General features: G+C 46.5%; 1 protein-coding gene across 3 annotated transcripts in view; it reads left to right on the top strand.

The window, feature by feature from the left end:
• Window positions 1–21811, top strand: part of GYG2 (glycogenin 2) — an 80453-nt gene that overhangs the window by 23824 nt on the left and 34818 nt on the right. For all 3 annotated transcript variants that reach the window (XM_033949970.1, XM_033949969.1, XM_033949971.1), the window contains exons 2-3: window positions 12396–12537; window positions 16112–16286. In XM_033949970.1, coding sequence (XP_033805861.1) covers window positions 12396–12537; window positions 16112–16286 — 317 coding nt within the window. The remainder of the gene's footprint in view (window positions 1–12395; window positions 12538–16111; window positions 16287–21811) is intronic.

Genomic DNA, 21811 nt, shown 5'->3' with positions numbered 1-21811 from the left:
TAGGACGATAGCTAGAAGGGGAGGATGGGTCAAGATAAGCTTTTTTTCAGTAATGGGGTCAGGGCAATGTGTCCCATTTCTTCAGAAAATAGGCCTGATAGTAAGGCAGGGTTGATAAGTCTGGTGAGAGATGAAATAGCCTGCACCGGAATTTTCTCATATAGGGACACTACCTGTGTTTCCACAAGTGGCTGCGGATACAATATGTTACTTTCTTTAGCTTAGTGCAGGGGTAGGCAATTCCGGTCCTCGAGAGCCGGAGCCAGGCCAGGTTTTCAGGACATCCACAATGACTATGTATGAGATGGATTTGCATGCACTACCTTCTTGAGATGCAAATCTATCTCATGCATATTTATTGTGGATGTCCTGAAAACCTGACCTGGCTCTGGCTCTCGAGGACCGGAATTGCCTACCCCTGACTTAGTGAGTGTAAGGTTGAATTTGGAAAATTGTGTGCACGATTTTCAAATTTTTTGGTAAAATTTTTGATTCAGGTTGCTAAATATTTTTGAATTTAGATTTCATATGTTTACTGTTGGAAAGGCTGACCTGTTAACAAGATTGTAATTTCAAAATAATGGTGATTTTTATAGTTTTTTTAGTATAAATTTCTGAGTATGAGTAAAGTTTAGTGCAAATATAACTGCCATAAAGATCAAATACATTGGTAATCAAAGCACAAAACAGCAGCAAAAGTGCTTTATAACAATAGTAGGATGTGGGGGTATATGTGTGTGACATGAAACAAGCAGCCTGGGTTAGAGGCAGTCATTTATAGAATGTAAAATGGTGCATCTTGAATTTCATGGTCCTGAAGTGCTGACAGAAGCTGCCATGGTATTTGGCAATAGAACAGTCAGCAGTGACCTCTGTCCTCAATTGTTCTCCCTCTGGATGATAAAGGTGAAAGGGGTAGAGAGTCCATACAATGTAGAACACAGATATAACAGTGATGCATGTCTCATTGCCTTACTAATGACCTAATGTGGAGACATATTTTTAATGGCTAGAGCTTATGTGGGGTGTGTGTACAGGGAGGTTGGCGCATAGTAGGTGAAAAAAAAAATACACACACACTGAGAATAGATTTGTAGGATGGCTCAGTGACTACATGACTGTGGATTGCAATGTGTAAGGATCTGTGTTCGATTTCCTAGGTGTTCCAAGTGGTTGTTTTACTTCATTGATTGACTGGGGACAGGACAGGCCTGATAACTAGGTGTACTTGGTGGCAGGGGGGAGGGGGTGACACAGTTGAAGGAACCAATGTCTGTGTTCAGCATCTCCTCATCCTCCATCCCTCTCCCAAGGTGTTGAGTGACTTTGTTTCCCTTCCTTACTCTTGTAATGGCAGCACCAGCACGTAGGTCAGCTTGATACGCTTGCTGCATCTGTTGCGGGGCTTTTGAGCTTGTGTGCGTGTTCAAGGCCTGCTGGATTCCCCCTTCCTCTGAACTTCTGTTTTCAGAAGGGGTGGGACCTGGCAAACCTTGAGCATGTGCTCTGTGTTCTTGGTAAGCTGACTGATATATGCTGGCCTTGCTGCGGAAAGGACTAGGGGGCATTCGATGAAGTTACTAAGTAGTAAATTTAAGACAAATGGGGGGGGGGGAATATTTCTTCACTCAACGTGTAATTAAACTCTGGAATTCATTGGCATAGAATGCAGTGAAAGTAGTTAGCTTAGTAGGGTTTAAAAATGATTTGGATAATATTTCAAAAAGCCCATAAGCCATTATTGAGGACTTGGGAAAAATTCTCTGCTTATCCTTAGGATACTTGTGACCTAGGTTGGCCGCTGTTGGAAACAGGATACCTAGCTTGATGGACCTTTGGTCCGTCTCGATACAGCAACTCTTGTGTTCTAAAGGGTAAGGAAAGGGAAGAGATACTGAGCGCTTTGGGAAGATGGGGTGATCTAGACAACTGCTGCCCTGAATTCCCTCTTGATTTACCAGTTTAAACCAGTCTGTCTTTCCATCTTCTTCTCTCCTACTTCAAGAATAAGGCTCAAAAATTGCAGCCCAGCTATGTGGACCACCTTGGTTCCTCTATATTTCATTTTTAATAGAATGGTTCTCAATTATATGGGCTAACAAAAAACAGGAGTGAACATTATTAGAGAATGACACGGGGAGCGATCCCCGCAGCGAACCGCTGCGTGGCTGCGGTTTGGCTGCGGGTTATGGTGACCTCATTAGCAAATCGCCGCAGACGCGGGGACAAATCCTTTCACCGACCGCAAAAACGGTGAATAGATTTTGTCCCCGCAGGCCAATGTCCCCCCCCTCTAGGAACCGCAATTTACCTGTGTTTTCACCGTGCTCCTCATTTGTCAGATCAACCCTTCCTGCCAATAGAACCCGCCCCCCCCCCCGACGATCGCCCTCACTGGTAGGAGGGTGCCCAACCCCTCCTGCCGGCACCCCCAACGGCCCCCTATATCGCGGCTACGGCTGCAAGTCTCCCCTCCCCCCAGCGATCACGGCAGGAGGGCACCCAACCCCTCCTGTAGACCCCCCCCAACGGCCCTCCCGACAATCGCAGCAGAAGGGTACCCAACCCCTCCTGCCGGTCCTCCCAATGGCCTCCCCTAAGATCGCCGGCAGGAGGGTACCCAACCCCTCCTGCCGGTCCCTCCCCCAACAAACCCCGCCATCCCGAAACACCACCCTTAGTCTTACTTTCCAAGTTGGACCGGATAGCTCCTCGCTCGTCTGGCCAGCAGGCCTGCCTCCGTCCAAATGAGGCGGGCCCGCCCCTCCCCTCCCCTGCCTAACCCACAGGATCCTAGGGCCTGATTGGCCCAAGCACCTAAGGCCCCTCCTATAGCGGGAGTGGCTTTAGGTGCCTAGACCAATCAGGCCCTAGGATCCTGTGGGTTGGGCAGGGTAGGGGCGGGCCCGCCTCATTTGGACGGAGGCAAGCCTGCTGGCCACACGTGTGAGGAGCCGTCCGGTCCAACTTGGAAAGTAAGACTTAGGGGGTTCCGGGGTGGGAGGGTTCGTTGGGGGGGGGTCCAGCAGGAGGGGTTGGGTACCCTCCTGCCGGCGATCTTAGGGGAGGACATTGGGAGGACCGGCAGGAGGGGTTGGGTACCCTTCTGCTGCGATTGTCGGGAGGGCCGTTGGGGTGGGTCTACAGGAGGGGTTGGGTGCCCTCCTGCCGTGATCGCTGGGGGGAGGGGAGACTTGCAGCCGTAGCCGCGGTCACTATGCTAATCACGGCAGGGAGATCTTTGCCGCGATTAGGTACAGCGGCCGCGTCTACTTACCATATAGGCTAACATTGTAAGCATTTAAAGTACATGTCGTGTTTGTTTTTGCATTGCTAGCCCCAGGGGTGGTGGAAGATTAGTGATTGAAAAACTGTATGAAAAATAACTATTTTAAATTTAGTGATCAAAATGTGTCAGTTTTGAGAATTTATATTAATTAATTTTTTCTCTGCGTGTTTTGTTTTTGTATAGTTATTAACTAATATTTAACTAAGTTTTAAAGTTTTAAAGAATGTTTCCTTTATACGTAAATAAAGAAAAGTGAATGGGATTGCAGTGGCGGTGACGGGGCGGTGAATGGGGTGGCAGTGGCGGTGACGGGGCGGTGAAGAGGATGGTGAGACGGGGACGGGGCGGTGACGGGGATGGTGAGACGGGGACGGGGCGGTGACGGGGATGGTGAGACGGGGACGGGGCGGTGACGGGGACCAATTTTTTCACCGTGTCATTCTCTAAACATTATGTTTTCTTGGTGACTCTTTATAACAGTTTAAACTTAAAAAAAAACCAACAAAACACAGGGGAGCTGGAGATCTAATTACCTGAGGGATATGAGGTGATTCCTGTGGCTGCCCCCGAGTCTCCCGCAGTAGCGGTTTTCTTCTTGCTGCAAATTACCGGCAGGCATTGACTGAGATGGACCTCTGATGTTACTGGGTCCGTCTCTAATCGTATTTAACGAAGCCACCGCCGCGGACAGACTGGGAGCTGGAGATCTAATTACCTGAGGGATACGAGGTGATTCCTGTGGCTGCCCCCGAGTCTCCCGCAGTAGCGGTTTTCTTCTTGCTGCAAATTACCGGCAGGCATTGACTGAGACGGACCCCTGACATCACTGGGTCCATCTCTAATCAGATTTAATGAAGCAGCCGCCGCGGTTGCGGCCGCAGGGCATGGCCGAAGGGGCATGCCCAAAGGGGCACGCCAAGCCCCTTGGAAGCCACGAGGAGCTGGAATTGAACGTTGGTATTAATTATATAAGGAGGTTAGATTAAACATAGGGAAAAGGAAAATTAAACCGAAGAGTTCTACTCCAGCTATTTCTGGCCCCATGAATAGGCATCTAACATTAGCAACTGGAAAATCTGTAGTAGCACCAATTAATAGGAACTCGTCCTTGTCTGGTGCTTCTATGAGTCCCCTCGAACGATCTCCTCCCCTTCATCCAGTATCTGGTGAAAGCAGGAATATTGTTCCTGCTATATCCACCGAACAGGGGGTAACCTCCATTCAGATTAAGCTGGCTTACACAGAAATACCTAAAGCTTTGGATTTTACAGATCTAGTGGAGGAACATTCACCTACGGTGGAAGCACAAGATATTACCCTTAAGGACTTGTGGTTAGGTATTACTAGGGTTGAAAGGTTTCTTAGGTCAATGATGAAACAAATGGGGGACTTTTCACAATCTGTTTCTTATAAATTAGAAAGTGTGGATTCCAATTTAAGTTGTTTGGACAAACGTCTAAATGTAATGGAAGCTCAATGTAATACATTGCAAGCTGTCTCAGTCTCTGCTGTTAAAGATTCTACTGTGATACATGCTAAAATAGAATCCATGGAATTCTCCATAGAGTGAGAAATCTCCACTTGGTCAATTTCCCTGTAACTCACTTATCACCTGATATTTTGTTAAAAAATTTTTTTTAAAGAAATATTGGAGTTGCCCAATGCGGAGAATTTTCCAATAAATAATTATTATTATGTTCCTCAAAAAAAAAAAGAACCTGCCCAAGAGGTGGACCATCTGGTCACAACAGAAATTAATTTAACTGAATTTTTGGAAGATACTCAAGATGTGATTCAGAGTCGGTCCACCCTGGTAATAACATGCATGAGTGAGAGAGAGAAAATGTTAATCATGAAACTTTACTTTAAAAACAGACTAACCCAAGTTTTGTTGGTGATTTAGTCAGGATTTTTCCTGATGTCTCTAGAGCTACTCAATTCAGAAGGAAAGAGTTTTTGAGGTTAAAACTTAGAGTTCTGGCTCTAGAGACATCTTTTTATTTGAAATTTCCTTGTAAATGCTTAGTTAAGTTACATGAGGTTGAATGTTTTTTGGGATCCCATTCAATTACAACAATTCTTAGTTGCTCGTGAGCAGAAATAAGTATAATTTTCTTATTTGTATATTTCATCGCTAAGATATAGAGGAGGAAAGCATCCCTATTATAGTAAGGAATGATACAAGGTTCGCGAAGGTGAACTGAGAATTATTTCCTTTATCTTTCTTCTACCTTTTTGTTGAATATAGTATCCTGTCTCCCCTTTTAGTGGGCTTAAAAATAATTTATGTATGATGTATTATCCCAGGACAAGCAGGCATGATATTCTCACATGTGGGTGACGTCATCTACGGAGCCCCGATGCGGAAGCATTTTCAAGCAAACTTGATTGAAGATTTAAGTTTGCTCTGCTGCTCCACGCATGCGTGCCTTCCTGCTCCACTAGGGGGTGCATCCCCTCGTGGTCTCCAGTTCAAAATTTTCCGCGAGCCTAGAAGACGCGTTTTTCAGGCTCTGCCCCAACTGCCTTCTAGCACCGCAATTTTTTCTTGTTTTTTTTCACGATTAAGTCGCTGTGCGCGAATTCCTTACCTTTTTACTTGATTCCTGCTTCGTTTTCAACGACCCGGAGGCTTCCGGGTCCCCGTGGCCGCGTGGCTAATCGAGCCGCGGCTACTTTCGATTTAATGTCCCGGCCTTTGACCGGCTTTAAAAAGTGCACCCGTGGCGAGCGGCTTCTTTCTCTCACAGACCCGCATCGCCGGTGCATCCTTTGTCTGGGGGCGAACTCATCCAACCGACTCCTGCCCCCAGTGCGCTATTTTCCAAAACCGGGCCCTCCGCCGAAGAAAAGCCCGCATGGCGGATCTCTTCACCCCGACCAACCCCCTACTTCGGCCTCGAGGTCGGCCCTGGCCTCGGGCCCCGGCCTTGACCTCGGCCCCGGAAACCTCGGCATCGCCTCGAGACTCGACCCCGAAGTCCTCGGGACAACAGAAAGCCTCGGCTCCGGGTAAGTCCCCTCTTCCCTCTTCAGGTTCTGTAGCAACGAAGAAGCCAGCCTCGGGGACAACGGCGACGCATGGCGGAAGCCCCATGCTTACAGCCCCGTCTAAGCCCTCCAAGCCTTCGGGCCGTGCCTCCACCACACGGGAATACTCTGATACGAGGTCGCCCCCGGTGGAGCGCACAGAGGCAGGGGACATGCCTTCGATGCATGTCCGTGCCGTCTTCCAGGACCTACTCCGAGCGATTGATCACGTCGGAGCTGTCCGCTGCAATAGCCAGTTTCAATCGGCCCTCGACCTTCGAATGCGCCAGTACCAACCTGAGCCTCACACCGAACAACCTCGAGGAAAGGGTGCGCAATCCTCGCCGCATCCCATCCTCCTCGGGACTCCTCGCCGAGACGCCCGAGACATTCCCCCTCTGCGGACACGCCGAGGGGCAAAACGTCGGGCTAGAATGACAGAAACCTCGAACCGCCGTACCTCCAAGAAGGCCCGAGGTTCACCAACCCTAACGAGGCCGTTCCCCCAACACCTCGTACAGGGACCACTAAGGGTGGCTGAGTTATCACTCTCCAACCCGCGGTATCCTCCGAACTCCCCCTCGGACGCATTCTCCGAGGGAGTCCGGATCGAGGTCACCAAACCGACATCGATCGGTACCCCCTAACCCCGGCATCGTCTCGAGGGGCTCCTCGAGACGCCGAAGATTCGACAACCCCAGAACACTCTCACAGTGCTTCCCCAACCTCGGAGCATGGATCAGAGCACGAACCTCGATACTCGAGGGAAGCCTCCTTATCCTTCTCCACCCGGCGAAGGTCTCGTTCCCTGACCCCGCACGGGGCTCCGGGGACATCTCGCCCATCCTTCACTCGCTTTGTCCAAGACATGGGCCAAGCATTGGACTTAGATCTCCAGTCCGACTCCAGATACTCTAAGGAGTACCTGGCGGAGCTGGATATGCCATCACTGCCCAGAGAGTCCCTCCGCTTACCACCTAACCCGGTACTCCAACAGGCTTCTTCAGGAACCTGGAGACCCCCTACATGGTCACGGCCGTACCCTCCAAAATGGAGGCCAAGTACCGCACAGTACCTTATCCGGGATTCGAGCAACCACAGCTCTCCCACCAATCGCTGCTGGTGGAATCCTCCTTGAAAAAGGCTCTCACCCGTCCCGTGTCTCAGCATCGGTACCCCCAGGCCGGGAAGGCCGAACCCTGGACAAGTTCGACAGGAGACTATACCAAAACGCAATGATGGCCTCTAGGGTGCAAAGCTACACTTTCACCTTCACATCATACCTCAAACACCTCATTGGACTATTGAGAGCCTTTGAGACTGACCTACGGCCTCCCGACAGGAACGTTCGGCCTGCTTTTAGAGTCCCTCTCCAACCTGCGCCTTCATCTATTCCACGCGGCCTACGATGGCTTCGAACTCTCCTCCAGAGAAGCAGCCTTCGCTATCGCCATGCGCCGACTAGCTTGGCTGCGCCTGGTCGACATGGAACCCCAACTTACAGGACCGGTTAGCAAACCTCCCCTGCGTGGGAAAGGAATTGTTCGATGACACTATCGAGGCGGCGACAACAACGCCTCTCCGAACATGAACGCTCATTTGCCTCCCTTGTCCGGCAAAAGCCCAAACCGCCAGCGCCCAGTGCCATACAGGGCCCCTCCGCGCCGCTACCCACAAAGTCCACCCCTGCTTTCTCGCGGCCCCCACCCAGACGTCCGCAAGCCCATCACAGGGCCATGCCCAAGTCCCAACCGCCCGCGACCACCAAACCATCCCCGTCCCTTTTGACGGGACACGCGGAAGGGGGCGGGCCCCCCTCCGCCATAGTCCCAGACCACCTTCCCATCGGAGGTCGACTCAAAGCCTTTTACCCTCGCTGGGAACAACTCACGACGGACGCATGGGTCCTTGGCGTGATCTCATCAGGGTACTCTCTCAACTTTCGGGCCATTCCCCCGGACAACCCCCCAAGGAATTGCCCTCCCAACAGGACTCAGCTACCTCTACTCCTCTCCGAAGCTCGAGACCTGCTTCGCCTGAGAGCAGTGGAGAAGGTCCCCCCGACCAACGGGGGAAGGGCTTCTACTCCCGTTACTTTCTGGTACCGAAAAAAACGGGAGACCTACGCCCAATACTAGACTTGAGACGCCTCAACAAATTCCTGGTACGGGAAAAGTTTCGGATGCTCTCACTACCAACACTCTACCCCCATGATCGACGAGGGCGACTGGCTCTGCTCCCTCGATCTCAAGGAGGCGTACACACATGTCCCAGTGCAACCCCGCTCACCGCAAGTTTTTGCGTTTCCAAGTAGGGGACTGGCACCTACAATACCGAGTCCTCCCCTTCGGACTAGCATCATCACCTCGGGTCTTCACCAAGTGCCTCGTGGTGGTAGCAGCAACCTTACGCTCCCAGGGCCTCCAGGTATTCCCCTACCTGGACGACTGGCTAATCAAAGCCCCGTCCAAAGAAGGGGCTATCTCAGCGACCCAACAGACTATTACCTATCTACAAAGTCTGGGGTTCGAAATAAACTTCCCAAAATCTCAACTACGCCCCTCACAATCCCTACAGTTCATCGGGGCCACGCTGGACACGGTTCGCCTCCGCTCCTTCCTCCCCCCTCCGCGCCTGGAGGCGTTAGTAAATCTGAGCCGAAGGATCTCTCGGCTGACCTCAGTATCAGCCCGACAGATGATGATCCTCCTGGGCCACATTGGCTTCCACCGTCCATGTCACACCCTTCGCCCGCCTCCATCTGAGAATCCTCAATGGACCCTGGGCGTCTCAATGGCCGTCAAGACCGGGACCCGATCGACCACTCAGTGACAGTGACTCCTTCATTGCAACGATCGCTCCGCTGGTGGGCCGACTCTTCAAATCTTTCAAAGGTTTGCTCTTCCTTCACCCCACCCCACAGCAAGGTACTCACCCGGATTCGTCGGAGTACGCTTGGGGAGCCCATCTGGACGGCCTGCGCACCCAAGGAATGTGGTCAGCACAAGACCGCCGCTGCCACATCAACGTGCTAGAACTTCGGGCCATCTACCTCGCAGCAGTAGCCTTCCAACATCTGCTCCGCGACCGAGTGGTTCTCATCCGAACCGACAATCAAGTAGCGATGTACTACGTAAACAAACAAGGGGGCACAGGATCTTGGCCCCTTTGCCGAGAAGCCCTGCGCCTCTGGAAATGGGCAATCCCCAACAACACCTTCCTTCGGGCGGTGTACATACAAGGAGAACAAAACTGCCTGGCGGGACAGACTCAGCCGCCTCCTCCAGCCACACGAGTGGTCACTACACTCTCAGGCCCTACGAGGAGTGTTCGAACGGTGGGGGACGCCCTCAAATAGACCTGTTCGCGTCCCCTCACACCACAAGCTGCCTCTCTTCTGCTCCCGGATATACTCCCCGGACCGGCTCGAGGCCGACGCCTTCCTCCTCGATTGGGAGGGAAGGTTCCTGTACGCGTTCCCGCCGTTCCCTCTGATACTGCGGACGCTTGTCCACCTGAAAACGGTACAAGCCACCCTGATCCTGATTGCCCCTCGCTGGCCACGCCAGCCGTGGTTTTCCCTTCTACTTCAACTCAGTGTCAGAGATCCACTGCCTCTGCCTCTGTTTCCCTCTCTACTGTCACAGGGTCAGGGTTCACTGTTACATCCCAATCTTCAATCTCTTCATCTGAATGCTTGGTTTCTCTCCCCCTGACTGCTCTCCCCGTGTCTCAATCAGTCAAGGAGATATTGGAGGCCTCTAGAAAAACCTCGACGAGAACCTGCTACTCCCAAAAGTGGACCAGATTCTCAACCTGGTGCTCCTCCCACAGCCAGGACCCGGTGTCGGTCCCCGTCCCCCTGGTCCTTGACTATCTACTTCAACTATCTCATTGCGGCCTAAAGACCAACTCCATTCGAGTACACCTCAGTGCGATTGCGGCCTTTCATCAGCCCCTGGAAGGGAAAGCCCTCTCGCTCCATCCCTTAGTCACTCGCTTCATGTAAGGGCCTGCTGAACGTCCACCCCCCTCTCAAACCTCCCCCGGTGGTTTGGGACCTTAACGTGGTTCTGGCTCAACTAATGAAACCTCCATTTGAGCCCCTAGACAAATGCCATCCAAAATTCCTCACTTGGAAGGTAATTTTCCTACTTGCACTCACGTCCGCACGGCGGGTTAGTGAGCTACAAGCCCTGGTAGCGGACCCACCCTTCACGGTATTCCATCACGACAAGGTGGTACTCCGCACCCATCCAAAGTTCCTACCTAAAGTAGTGTCTGATTTTCCATCTCAATCAGTCCATTGTCTTACCTGTGTTTTTCCCCAAGCCCCACTCTCACCCCGGAGAAGTGGCGCTCCACACTCTTGACTGCAAAAGAGCGTTGGCCTTTTACCTCCAACGCACTCAGGCCACCACCGAAAGTCCCACAACTGTTTTTGTCCTTCGACCCAAACCGGTTAGGTCACCCAGTTTCCAAACGCACCTTGTCCAACTGGTTGGCCGATTGCATCTCCTTTTGCTACGCTCAGGCTGGTCTCGCGCTGCATGGTCGAGAGTAACGGGACACAAAGTCCGAGCGATGGCAGCCTCCGTAGCGTTCCTCAGGTCCACACCTATTGAGGAAATCTGCAAGGCTGCCACGTGGTCTTCGGTTCATACCTTCACCTCCCACTACTGTCTGGACTCCCTGTCCAGAAGCGATGGCCGGTTCGGCCAATCGGTGTTACGAAATCTATTTGCTTAAATTGCCAACTTCCCTCCATCCCTCTGCAGTAAGCTTGGAGGTCACCCACATGTGAGAATATCATGCCTGCTTGTCCTGGGATAAAGCACAGTTACTTACCGTAACAGGTGTTATCCAGGGACAGCAGGCATATATTCTCACAACCCACCCACCTCCCCGAGGTTGGCTTCTTGGCTAGTTAAGTGAACTGGAGACCACGAGGGGATGCACCCCCTAGTGGAGCAGGAAGGCACGCATGCGTGGAGCAGCAGAGCAAACTTAAATCTTCAATCAAGTTTGCTTGAAAATGCTTCCGCATCGGGGCTCCGTAGATGACGTCACCCACATGTGAGAATATATGCCTGCTGTCCCTGGATAACACCTGTTACGGTAAGTAACTGTGCTTTATGTACTTTGTTTGGAGATTCTCTTTTTTTCCTTTGTATTATTGGATAATATATTATTCAAATTATAATAAAAAAAAAACTTAATGAACATAAAAAAACCCCACAAAAACTGAATTTTTAAAAAATTATTTTACATTTTTGTTGAAGTTATTGTATGAGTGGCTTAACACTCACTTGCCTGTCAAAGCTATAGTAATGTGGCTACTTGAATTTAGCTGCAAGCCCATTATCGGATATATTAACCGCCTTTATGAAGAGATACACCCAAGGTGGCCTACAGCAAGTACAATTGAATCGTACCTTATCAATTGTTCTAAAAAAACCCAACTGCAATGACTAGAGTCCAAAAGTTGGTCAGAAGCAGTGCTATGGACCATTGTGTCGTGCCCTGCTTTATAACTTTGGACAGGAAAAATGTGCTTTTAAGAAAGTTACGAATGGATGTACTTAATCTTGCAGTGCAATTACCATTATTAGTTAGTTTGTTTTCTATGAAAAATGCCCAGCATCTAGTGGTTTGGCAACTCCAAGTAGTACCTGAGTCAGGGAGCATTCAGTGCTCAGTCAAGAAAATGTGCATATTCAGAAACACAAATATCCCTCACTCATCCAGTTTGCCTTTTTTTGTGTGTGTGGACTAATGTTTCTCAATGGAGCAAATTGGACCTGGAGTTTTAGCATGTTGCATGTATGCATGAAAGTGATTTGTCTGGTTCATATGTAGATAAAAGCATGTCCACATTGTCATTTCATGTATATTTTCACCTGTAACAAGCCAAGGTATTCTCAGGGAGCAGAGTTGGCGTTGCTGGTCTCTTAGTGTGCCTTTTATAACCTTATTTGACACTATTTTTGTCCCAGCTGGTAAACAACTTCTGTGAGTAATGATACACAACACTGGGTCTATGCAGACAATTAATGACTGGGTATTTTTTTCACAGTGAAGGACCAGGCATTTGTGACACTCGCCACAAACGATATTTACTGCCAAGGAGCATTAGTTCTCGGACAGTCTTTAAGGAATCATGGGACATCCAGGAGATTGGTAGTGTTGGTCACTGAGCAGGTCTCTCATGGAATACGGTAAGACGTCTGAGTATTATATTCCAGTTCACTATATTAAGGCTTTCTAAATCTGACCAGAATAATATCCTTCATTAAAAATAAATAGGATAAAATATTTTCTAAAAACTTGACACAATCGGAACCTTTTTTTTTTGGGGGGGGGGGGTCCAGAGTTTTATATTTTTATGTACTCGAATGTACCCTAACTAGCAAAAAACGTTTCACATAGGTGACTTTGCTCTTGAAATTTTTCTAGTCCTTGGAGATGCGTACATTACAAATCCTATGTAGACCGATGGACACAGATGTTACCAATGGCTCCTCATTAGTCATGTAGTGAGGATAGGAGGCACCTGGGGCAATGGCACCCCCCATGTCCTCTTCTTCCCTCCCCCCAAATACTTCTTTAAATCTTCACCAGCAGGAGCAGGTTCTCCGGCCTGCTACTCGTGCCGGTGTTTGATTTCCCTCTGATGTTACTTCCTGGTCCCTCCAGAGTACAGTTTAGTAAATCTGTCCCTTAGACTGTAAGTCGTCTGGGGTTAGGGAAATACAGTAGACTCTCAGTTAACTGATACCCATGGGGTTTGATAGATGCCGGATAACTGTAGTTTCTGGTTGCTTGAGAGTTACTATTAAAAATAGGCCTAACTAATATTGTACCCCATACTATGCCATGCCATAAACTGTTCCAGACAAACTACCGGACAGGTAGTAGGAAAAACATGGGCGCACTTGCTTGTGGCATGCCAAGTTTACACTTAAATTTCTGCCAGAAATGTTTTTTGTTTTTTTTTTCCAATTTTTGCTGGTTGCTTGAGTTCCAGTTACGTCTCCTGTATATGTTCAGGTGCAGTAGAAAACTTAGGGCTCCTTTTACGAAGGCACGTTAGCGGTTTAACGTGCGTAATAGCGCACGCTAAACTGCCGGCCGCGCTAGCCGCTACCACCTCCTCTTGGTAGTTTTTGGCTAGCGCGGGGGTTAGCGCGTGGTTAAAAGTCTCGCACGCTAAAGCCGATTCGTAAAAGGAGCCCTTAAACGAGTGTAAAACTGAGTTGAATTCGAAGTTGCTGTCTCTTCCTCCTCCCCCCCCCACCTTTCCACTTCAGAAATAAAACTAAATAAATGCACATTTTTAGAAATCAAAATAAATTAAATAAAATGACTATCTCGTTGTCCCCAAAGAGCCCAGAACGGGTTATAGGTTTAACAGACATTGTATATAGTTCACAGGCTACAATTTTAGATTAGCCATCATTTCAGTACATGTTTCAGATACAAGTTTTTTCTAACTAGGACATATTTAGGGTCTAATACTAATATACAGTTTACTGGTTATAATTTACCCTGGTTATTCTACAGTACAAGTTTTATCCTAATTGAAAAACGAGACAAGTTTAATTATAGGTTGGATTTGCTTTCCTTATTTCTTCCCTAACCCTGTGTCCTGGAGATCTCGCCAATGTGTGAATTGTGTGCTGTAGAACAAACTAAACTCGTAAATTTTGAAAATTCTTCCTCTCCCCCCCCCACCCCCCCCTCCCATCACAGTGTTCTAGAAATTTTGCTATGTACTTGAACTCTCAAAACTTGCTAAATGCTAGCAGCCTTAACGATTTTGTGGGCAGAATAAAGGTATTGCTGGGAGGAAGCAATAGCTGCGGTTAATTGGGGCAGGATTCTGCTTCATGCTCATGGTACGGAGGAGGAGGAGGTGTTGCCCTGGAGCAAAGAGGGAGAGAGAGCATAACTGAAGGGCGTGGTACAAAGACTTAAACCAAACAAACAAAATATAAGTGAATCTATGCTTCCAGCGTTGTGTAATTTCTGTTAGTTCTACAAGAATCTGAGGAAATATGGGAAGAGGGACAAGATGGAGGCAACATGTTGGGATGGAAAGGAATTTTTCCTCTGGGAGGGATCTGCCCAATAACTCTGGTACTTTGGTCAGCACAAGCCATTAATATTGCATATAATATAAGCTGAAATTTTTGATCCAAAAAAGTCCCAAAATTGGGATCTTTTGCAACTTAAAAGGGATTGGGGGATGGGTGATATTGAAGGAGGGGGTGGTGGCCCACTGGACTACCAGGGGTGCCTTTTTTTTTTTTTTTTTTTAATAGAGGGGGCTCTGGGGGGGAGGAGGAAGGCATCGCTTTATTTGCTGCTCTCCCTGCTGGTTGAAAAGCTGAGCCGACAGGGACTCCCCAAAGCCACTGGTTGGCAGCTTTGGGGCTTCCCCTGCCACTCGGCTGTTTGGAGCTTTCCTTGTCGGCAGGCAGGGAGGGAAGCAAAAAAAGTTTGACAGGAGAGACTGCTCTTCAGAGCAGCCACAGTTCTTCCCCCCCCCCCACCCCCTTCTTTTACCGGCACTGCTCCACATGAATAGCGTGCATATAATTTTGCATGTTATCCGTGCTGGGCATCAGCTGTTGGGGGTGGGGGGGGATCGCTCCCACCTTTTCCGTTGTGAATTGGTCTCTGTCTCTGTATACAGTATCTTCATTTAATTTATTAAAAACCTTTTTTCATATGGTTCACAACTCACATAATTGTAGCACAGAGCTACGATAACATAAGCACTCTATTTATAATCTATTGCTGATAACCTATTTTGTTTTTAGGGATTGGTATAGAGTTGGTCCCTTTTTTTTTTTAATCATAATGCTTCATAGCTATGCCTTGGATTTTACCTTGCTAATTACTATTGTTATAGTCTGTATTAAACATGGTGTATGAAGCCTAGGATGAAGACTTGAGAGCAGGTGGTGGTAGAGTGTTTCTTATGTAATGCCCTTTTGTTTTGCATGAATGCATCACACAAATCATACCTAATTTATGCTTTAAATCTACTCGGAGTGGAGGGATAGTGTAGCAGCCTGAGAACCTGAAGATCCAGGTTCAATTCCTTGTAACTCTGGGCAAGTAAGTCGCTTTAACCCTCTGTTGCCCCATGTACAAAATAAGTGCCAGTATATAATATGTAAACTGCTTTGACTGTAACCACAGAAAGGCAGTATATTGTCCATCGCCTTTCCCTTTCAGGAAGAAAAAAAAAATGGTTAAACATGAACCATTCCCCATTACAGCTCATACTCTGATATGCCAAAGACAGCTGATTAACTTGAATAAAAGGTCTAAACTAACCAGCAGCAGTGATGGCACAATGTGTACATTTAGCACTCCTGACTATATAGATATATATAAAGCTGATCGCATGTATTAAGTTCTGGGCTTTGCTCATTGCTGCTTAAAATTGATCATTTTATTCTTTGGGTGTTTTGTTCCCCCCCCCCCTTTTGTTGCACCTGGTTCTGCTCTCCATCTGTTGATCGAATTATCTAACAGTTTACCTGCATTTTTCCTGGAAGAATCCTTAGAATCCACTCCTTTTATCACTACTAAATCTTGAAATGCCTTCTGTAGTATATTCTGCAATAACTTTTCTCCTGTTTTTCAAACCAGCCTTCAAAGTATGTATTAAGTCACCAGCAACCTATCATTTCCGATCCTATCCCATACGCTTGTGTCTGTTGCTTCTGCAAATAGGTTCCACTGTCACTCCATGATGTGCTGTCTTTGATATTTCAGAACGGTCCTCGGCAAAGTGTACGATGAGATCATCGAAGTAAGCTCATTGGACAGTGCAGATTTGGAACACTTGTCTTTGATTAGGCGACCAGACCTGGGTGTAACCTTCACTAAGCTGCATTGCTGGGCACTCACTCAGTACAGCAAATGTGTTTTCATGGATGCCGACACCTTGGTGAGTCAATTGGAACAACTTTTTAGGAAGAGTCTTGAGTTTCATGGGCTAATGGTGAATCCGTGCTTAAACATGCCATTAAAAAGAGAGACGGTTTGAGGCTTCATATTAATAGCAATTTCTGTGGATGAAACAAACTTATGGTATGTGACAAAAAAATTAGTAGTTTTGCTTATGTATTTGCTATATCATAAGCGTGCATGTTTATTGTGGGTGGTTGTTTTTTTTGTTTGTTTGTTTGGTTTTTTTAAGTCGAAATATACATTGAAAAGATTTATAAATATTAAATATATAGGGCTACCAGAAGTATGCAGCATGATAGTGTAGTAAGATTTATGGATGACTAATCAGTTACATAAACAAATACGTGCCTGTTTTAGTCAGATGCTAGGGAAAACCATAATCTACTTACCCAAGGTTCGTTATTTTGCCAGTTTATACTAAGACTAGAGACCAAGGCTATATGAAGAATTTTATTAGAAATATAAAAATATAATTCACAAGCCAGCAGTAAATAATAAACTAATTATTGTTCACAATGTCTCTGTACATACATATCATTACATAATTATTACATAATAATCCCTAAGTAAATGAGTGAATATAACTATTTCTTACACACTAGATAATTCCTTATAATAACAATTCCTGATTAGCAGCAATCTATTACAGTATATCACCCAGAGTAATTAACACCTTTCCTGAAAGCCAATTAGAGATCTACCTTGCCCCACTGATAAGAAAATATAATTCCTTGCTTACCATCCCTAAGGTAAAGCCTCTTTTGATCAAGGAGATGGAAATTTTCCTCGGCGTAGCACGTGATAGAATTACTTCTGGTCAGTAAGAGTCCGTAATTTACTGCAGTGAGCTGTAAAGTCTGTCAGCAAGAGTTCCTTAAGTGATATGAAAACCAGGTCTGGATAAAAGTCATGTTCCTTCACTCCCTGGAAGAGAGCTAATCACAAGAGGTAACATTTCAGGTCTTAATTATTATAGAAGATGTGCAGAGAATCCAATGTTAAGATGTAAGCTCCCTCACATCCCAACACAGAATAATTAATAATTAGGCACCTTCTATTCGGTTCTCGTCGGATGACCTCTCCGGACCAATCCAGAAACAGGACTTAGATGAATAGCCTTTCTGTATAGAGTCTCACACAGGCTGTGTATCAGAGGAGCCTTCATTAGATAAGAAAAGCATAGGAGCAATACCTCCCCCAAGATTCACACAGGCTGAGCATGTAGGCATAGCTGGATGTCCTTGACTAGAATACTGTTCTGGTACATACCCAGAATGCATCAGGCATAAACAACAAAGATGTTTTCTTCTTTCTCTTCTTGCAAGGTTTAAGCTGGAATGATTTCTTGCATACAATGGTTCAGGCTTTATGATGTCAGAGAGGCCTAACCTTCAGGTGTAAATAAGGAATCGCCCCTACAATAGTAGTGTGTGTTTACTATCAGTGTTTTCTGTATTCACAGATTTGCTTATTCAGTCAAAATAGAGTAACTCATTTTCACTTATTCACGAGCATGTACAACAATAGTGCATATGAGTGTGTCCACATGAGGATGAAGGGTATCTATAGTTGTGTGCAAGTATTGTTACATCAAAAGACTGTACATAATAGTATTTTTACAAAGAAAACAGTGTATAAAATGCACAATATAGTAAGCTGTTCTTTTACAAGAAGGGTACACGAATTGATGAGTTCATGGTGCTGGGAAGCTAAGTGTACAGTGAACAGGGTCACAAAGGAACCTAACCCCCTTTCCCCCCCTATAGGATCCATGGTTCCATATTTAAGTTTTTGGTATTCATGGAATTTTCTAGGACCCAGCCCCAGAGAACACACTGTATTTATTAAAATTTAAGTGTACTGTTTCATATTTAACGAAGCAGGAAAATAGTCTAGACAATCATCTGTATTCTTTTTGTGTTCTAATTGTTCAGCATTGTGCATAAATGACACTTTATTATTAGCAGTATAAATAAGCTGTTCCTCGTAAAATTATTCCTAGACTGTTGCACATTTTTTGCATTTAGTTGGAACCAGAAGTACAAAATTGATGTTTTCAAAAAGCTGAGGGATAGATATTCAAAAGGATTCATCTACCCAGATGAATCCTCTTTGGCTGAACCCAGAGCACACATTCAATGCCGATTAGCTAGTGCTGCTAAATATATGCTCTGACCGCTGCAGCACGTGTCTGTCCAAAGAGCAGTTCTGTAACAGTGCGTACAGTTAAATGTGCAAAACACGCTCACCTTCGTGGATAATAGAGGCCAACTGAGTTTCGGTTTCAGTACCAAAACCGATCCGAAAGCCAAGTTCAGTCTCATTTTGGTTGACAATGCAAGCGTGTTGGCTGAAACTGGTAGCCCCTGCTCCCTCTTTCTGCCTTAGAAACGTAGAAACAAGACCGCGGATAAAGACCAAATGGTCCATCCAGTCTGCCCATCTGCAGCATCCGCTGTCTCCGCCTCTTAAAGAGATCCCACGTGCTTGTCCCTCGCTTTCTTGAATTCAGACAGTTTTTGTCTCCACCTCTTCTACCAGGAGACTTTCATGCATCTACCACCCTCTCTGTAAAAAATAATTTATTTAGATTACTCCTGAGCCTGTCGCCTCTTAACGTCATCCTGTGCCCTCTCATTTCAGAGTTCTCCTTCATTTGTAAAAGACTCGCTTCTTGTACGTTATCGCCATGGAGATATGGGTGTCATCATAGTCAATACAATGAAAACTACCACCCAATGTGAGGCAGCGACCAAAAAAGCAAACGGGATGCTAGGAATTATTATAAAAGGGTCGGTTAGCAAGACTAAGAATATTATAATGCCCTTGTATTGCTCCATTATGTCACCTCATCTGGAGTATTGTGTTCAATTCTGGTCTCCTTATCTCAAGAAAGATATAGTGGTGCTAAAAAAGGTTAAAGAAGAGCAACTAAGATGATAAAGGGGATGGACCTCCCCTCGTATGAAGAAAGACTAAAACGGTTAAGGTTCTTCAGCTTGGAAAAGTGACGGCTGAGGGGAGATATGATTGAAGTCTACAAAATCCTGAGTGGAGTAGAACAGGTATAAGTGGATTGATTTTTCACTCCGTCAAAAATTATAAAGACTAGGAGACACTCGAAGTTACAGGGAATTACTTTTAAAACCAATAGGAGGAAATTTTTTTTTTCCCATTCAGAGAATAGTTAAGCTCTGGAATGCATTTGCCAGAGGTTGTAGTAAGAATGGAGAGTGTAGCTGGTTTTAAGAAATGTTTGGACAATTTCCTGGAGGAAAAGTCTTGTTATTGAGAGAGACATGGGGAAAGCTACTTCTTGCCCAGGATCAGTAGCATGGAATATTGCTACTCTTTGGGTTTTGGCCAGATACTGGTGACCTGGATTGGCCACCTTGAGAACGGGCTACTGGGCTTGATGGACCATTGGTCTGACCCAGTGAGGCTATTCTTATGATGATATGTCATAATCCCCACCTCTCTCCCCACCTTTCTTCCAGAGTATACAGGAATACAAACAAGCGCCTCCAACAGGTCCAAAATGTATCTATCCGCCTCCTACACAACCTCAACTACCATGATCCCATCTCCCCAGCACTCCACGCTGAACACTGGCTCCCAATTAGCCAGCGCTGTGCTTTCAAGGCCCTGGCAATAGCGCATAAGAGAATTTATACCACCACCCCCTCCTACATAAAATCCAAGCTTCCCATCTACACCCCCACTCGCACCCTCTGCTCAAAATCGGAGATACGCCTATGCATTCCCCCCGGAAGGTCCCTCCTCTCAGAAACTGCCCGCAAACGATCCTACAGCCACTTCATTCCACATCTCTGGAACCAACTCCCCCCTCAACTCAGACTACAGAACTCATTATTGACGTTCCGTAAAATGGTAAAGACCCTCCTCTTCAACTAAAGGTCACCCTCAGTCTACACCCCCCCTTAAGCCCCACCTCTCTCTTCTCTCTCCTGTCTATCTTCTCCCTAAATTTCAGTATAGTCCTCTCTTAGTCTGTTCTCTCATAAATTGTATCTAAACTCAAATAACTTGTATTTGAACTAAATTACTTATACTTGAAACTCTACTCTTAATTTGCTATATACTCCCTGTATTTAAACTACTGCACAGTCTTGTATGTCCAAACATTTAAACCTATTGTATATCTTATATGTCCAATTACACTCCATTGTGTATGTTCACTTGTAGACCGTTCTGAGCTACTGGGAGGACGGCATAAAAATCTAAATAAATAAATAAAGTTCTCCAAGTCTGTCCCCATATGCTTTATGAAAAGACCACAAATCAGTTTTGTAGTAGCAATCTGGACCGACTCATCCTATTTATAACTTTTTTTAAGGTGCATTGGTTTCCTTTCTCTGTTGCCAACAAATAGGTAACTTAATACATGTGTTAAGGTGTATTTAAAATTGCACATCTACCCCAGAATGCTTATTTTCTCCTAAATCGGGGGCTTTCAGCCCTGTCTTCAGGACACACCCAGCCAGTCGGTTTTTCAAAATATCCACAATGCATATGCATGTGAGATTTTACATACTCTTAATGTATGTGCAAGTTAACCTCAAGCATATTCATATGAGTATCCTGAGAGTATGACCAGCTGGGTATGCTTTGAGGACTGAGTTGAGAACTCCTCCTGCTTGCCTCAAATTGTCCACTTCCTCTTCCTCCGCCTCCTTGTCATCCTGTGCATCCCATGCTCTCCATCCCGGTATCAAGTTTTGTCAGATCAGCCCAATGTTTCTGAAGAACTTAGGCATTTGAATTCCATTTACCCCCCAATATATGAATTTTTTCTCTGGACAGATTGGTCAAATCGCTGAACTCGCACACCCACCTCTACTTTGTTTCTAAAACAAAGACAATTCATACCATGGGAGTACCCGAATATCCTCATAACCTCTGTCCAAATATTAAATTTAATTCTGCCCACTGGTTCTGGAGACTTAAATACATGAATTACCTCCTCATTTCCTATGACAAAATACAGTAGCATCTTAGTTAATTGAATACTGGTTAACCGACACTCCCAACCAACCCAACAAAAAAAAAAAAATTGTCTCCTGTGCTCCTCAGACAATGTCCAAAGTGGTGCTCCTGACCCAACAACCGCTCTCCCTCCAGCCCCAGAAGGCATCAGCAGCAGCTACAAATCTCCCTCCCAAAGCATTGTGGCAACCACAAATCTCCTCCCTTTCTATGTTCCTGAAGCAGCAGGCATCTGGTCCAGACAGACACCCCCCCTTTCCTCTCTCCATCATTCACCTGAGCTGTAGCGGCAGCCAGCGACGCAGAGGATGCACTCGGGTTAAAAACAGGCAGCTTCTGGCCAGCCCAGGTAGGGCCTTCCTCTTTTTTGTCTGAAGTGATGCAACGGAGTAAAGGCCTTGCCAGAAGCAGCCGTTTTTACCGGCACATCCTCTGCTCGCTGGCTGCTGCTAACTGAGGGAAGGGGGGTTTATGTCAGGGGTGCTCTGCTGCTTC

The sequence above is a fragment of the Geotrypetes seraphini genome, chromosome 6 (assembly GCF_902459505.1).
Source record: "Geotrypetes seraphini chromosome 6, aGeoSer1.1, whole genome shotgun sequence".
Classification (NCBI taxonomy): domain Eukaryota; kingdom Metazoa; phylum Chordata; class Amphibia; order Gymnophiona; family Dermophiidae; genus Geotrypetes; species Geotrypetes seraphini.
This window is presented reverse-complemented; position numbering and strand designations above follow the sequence as displayed.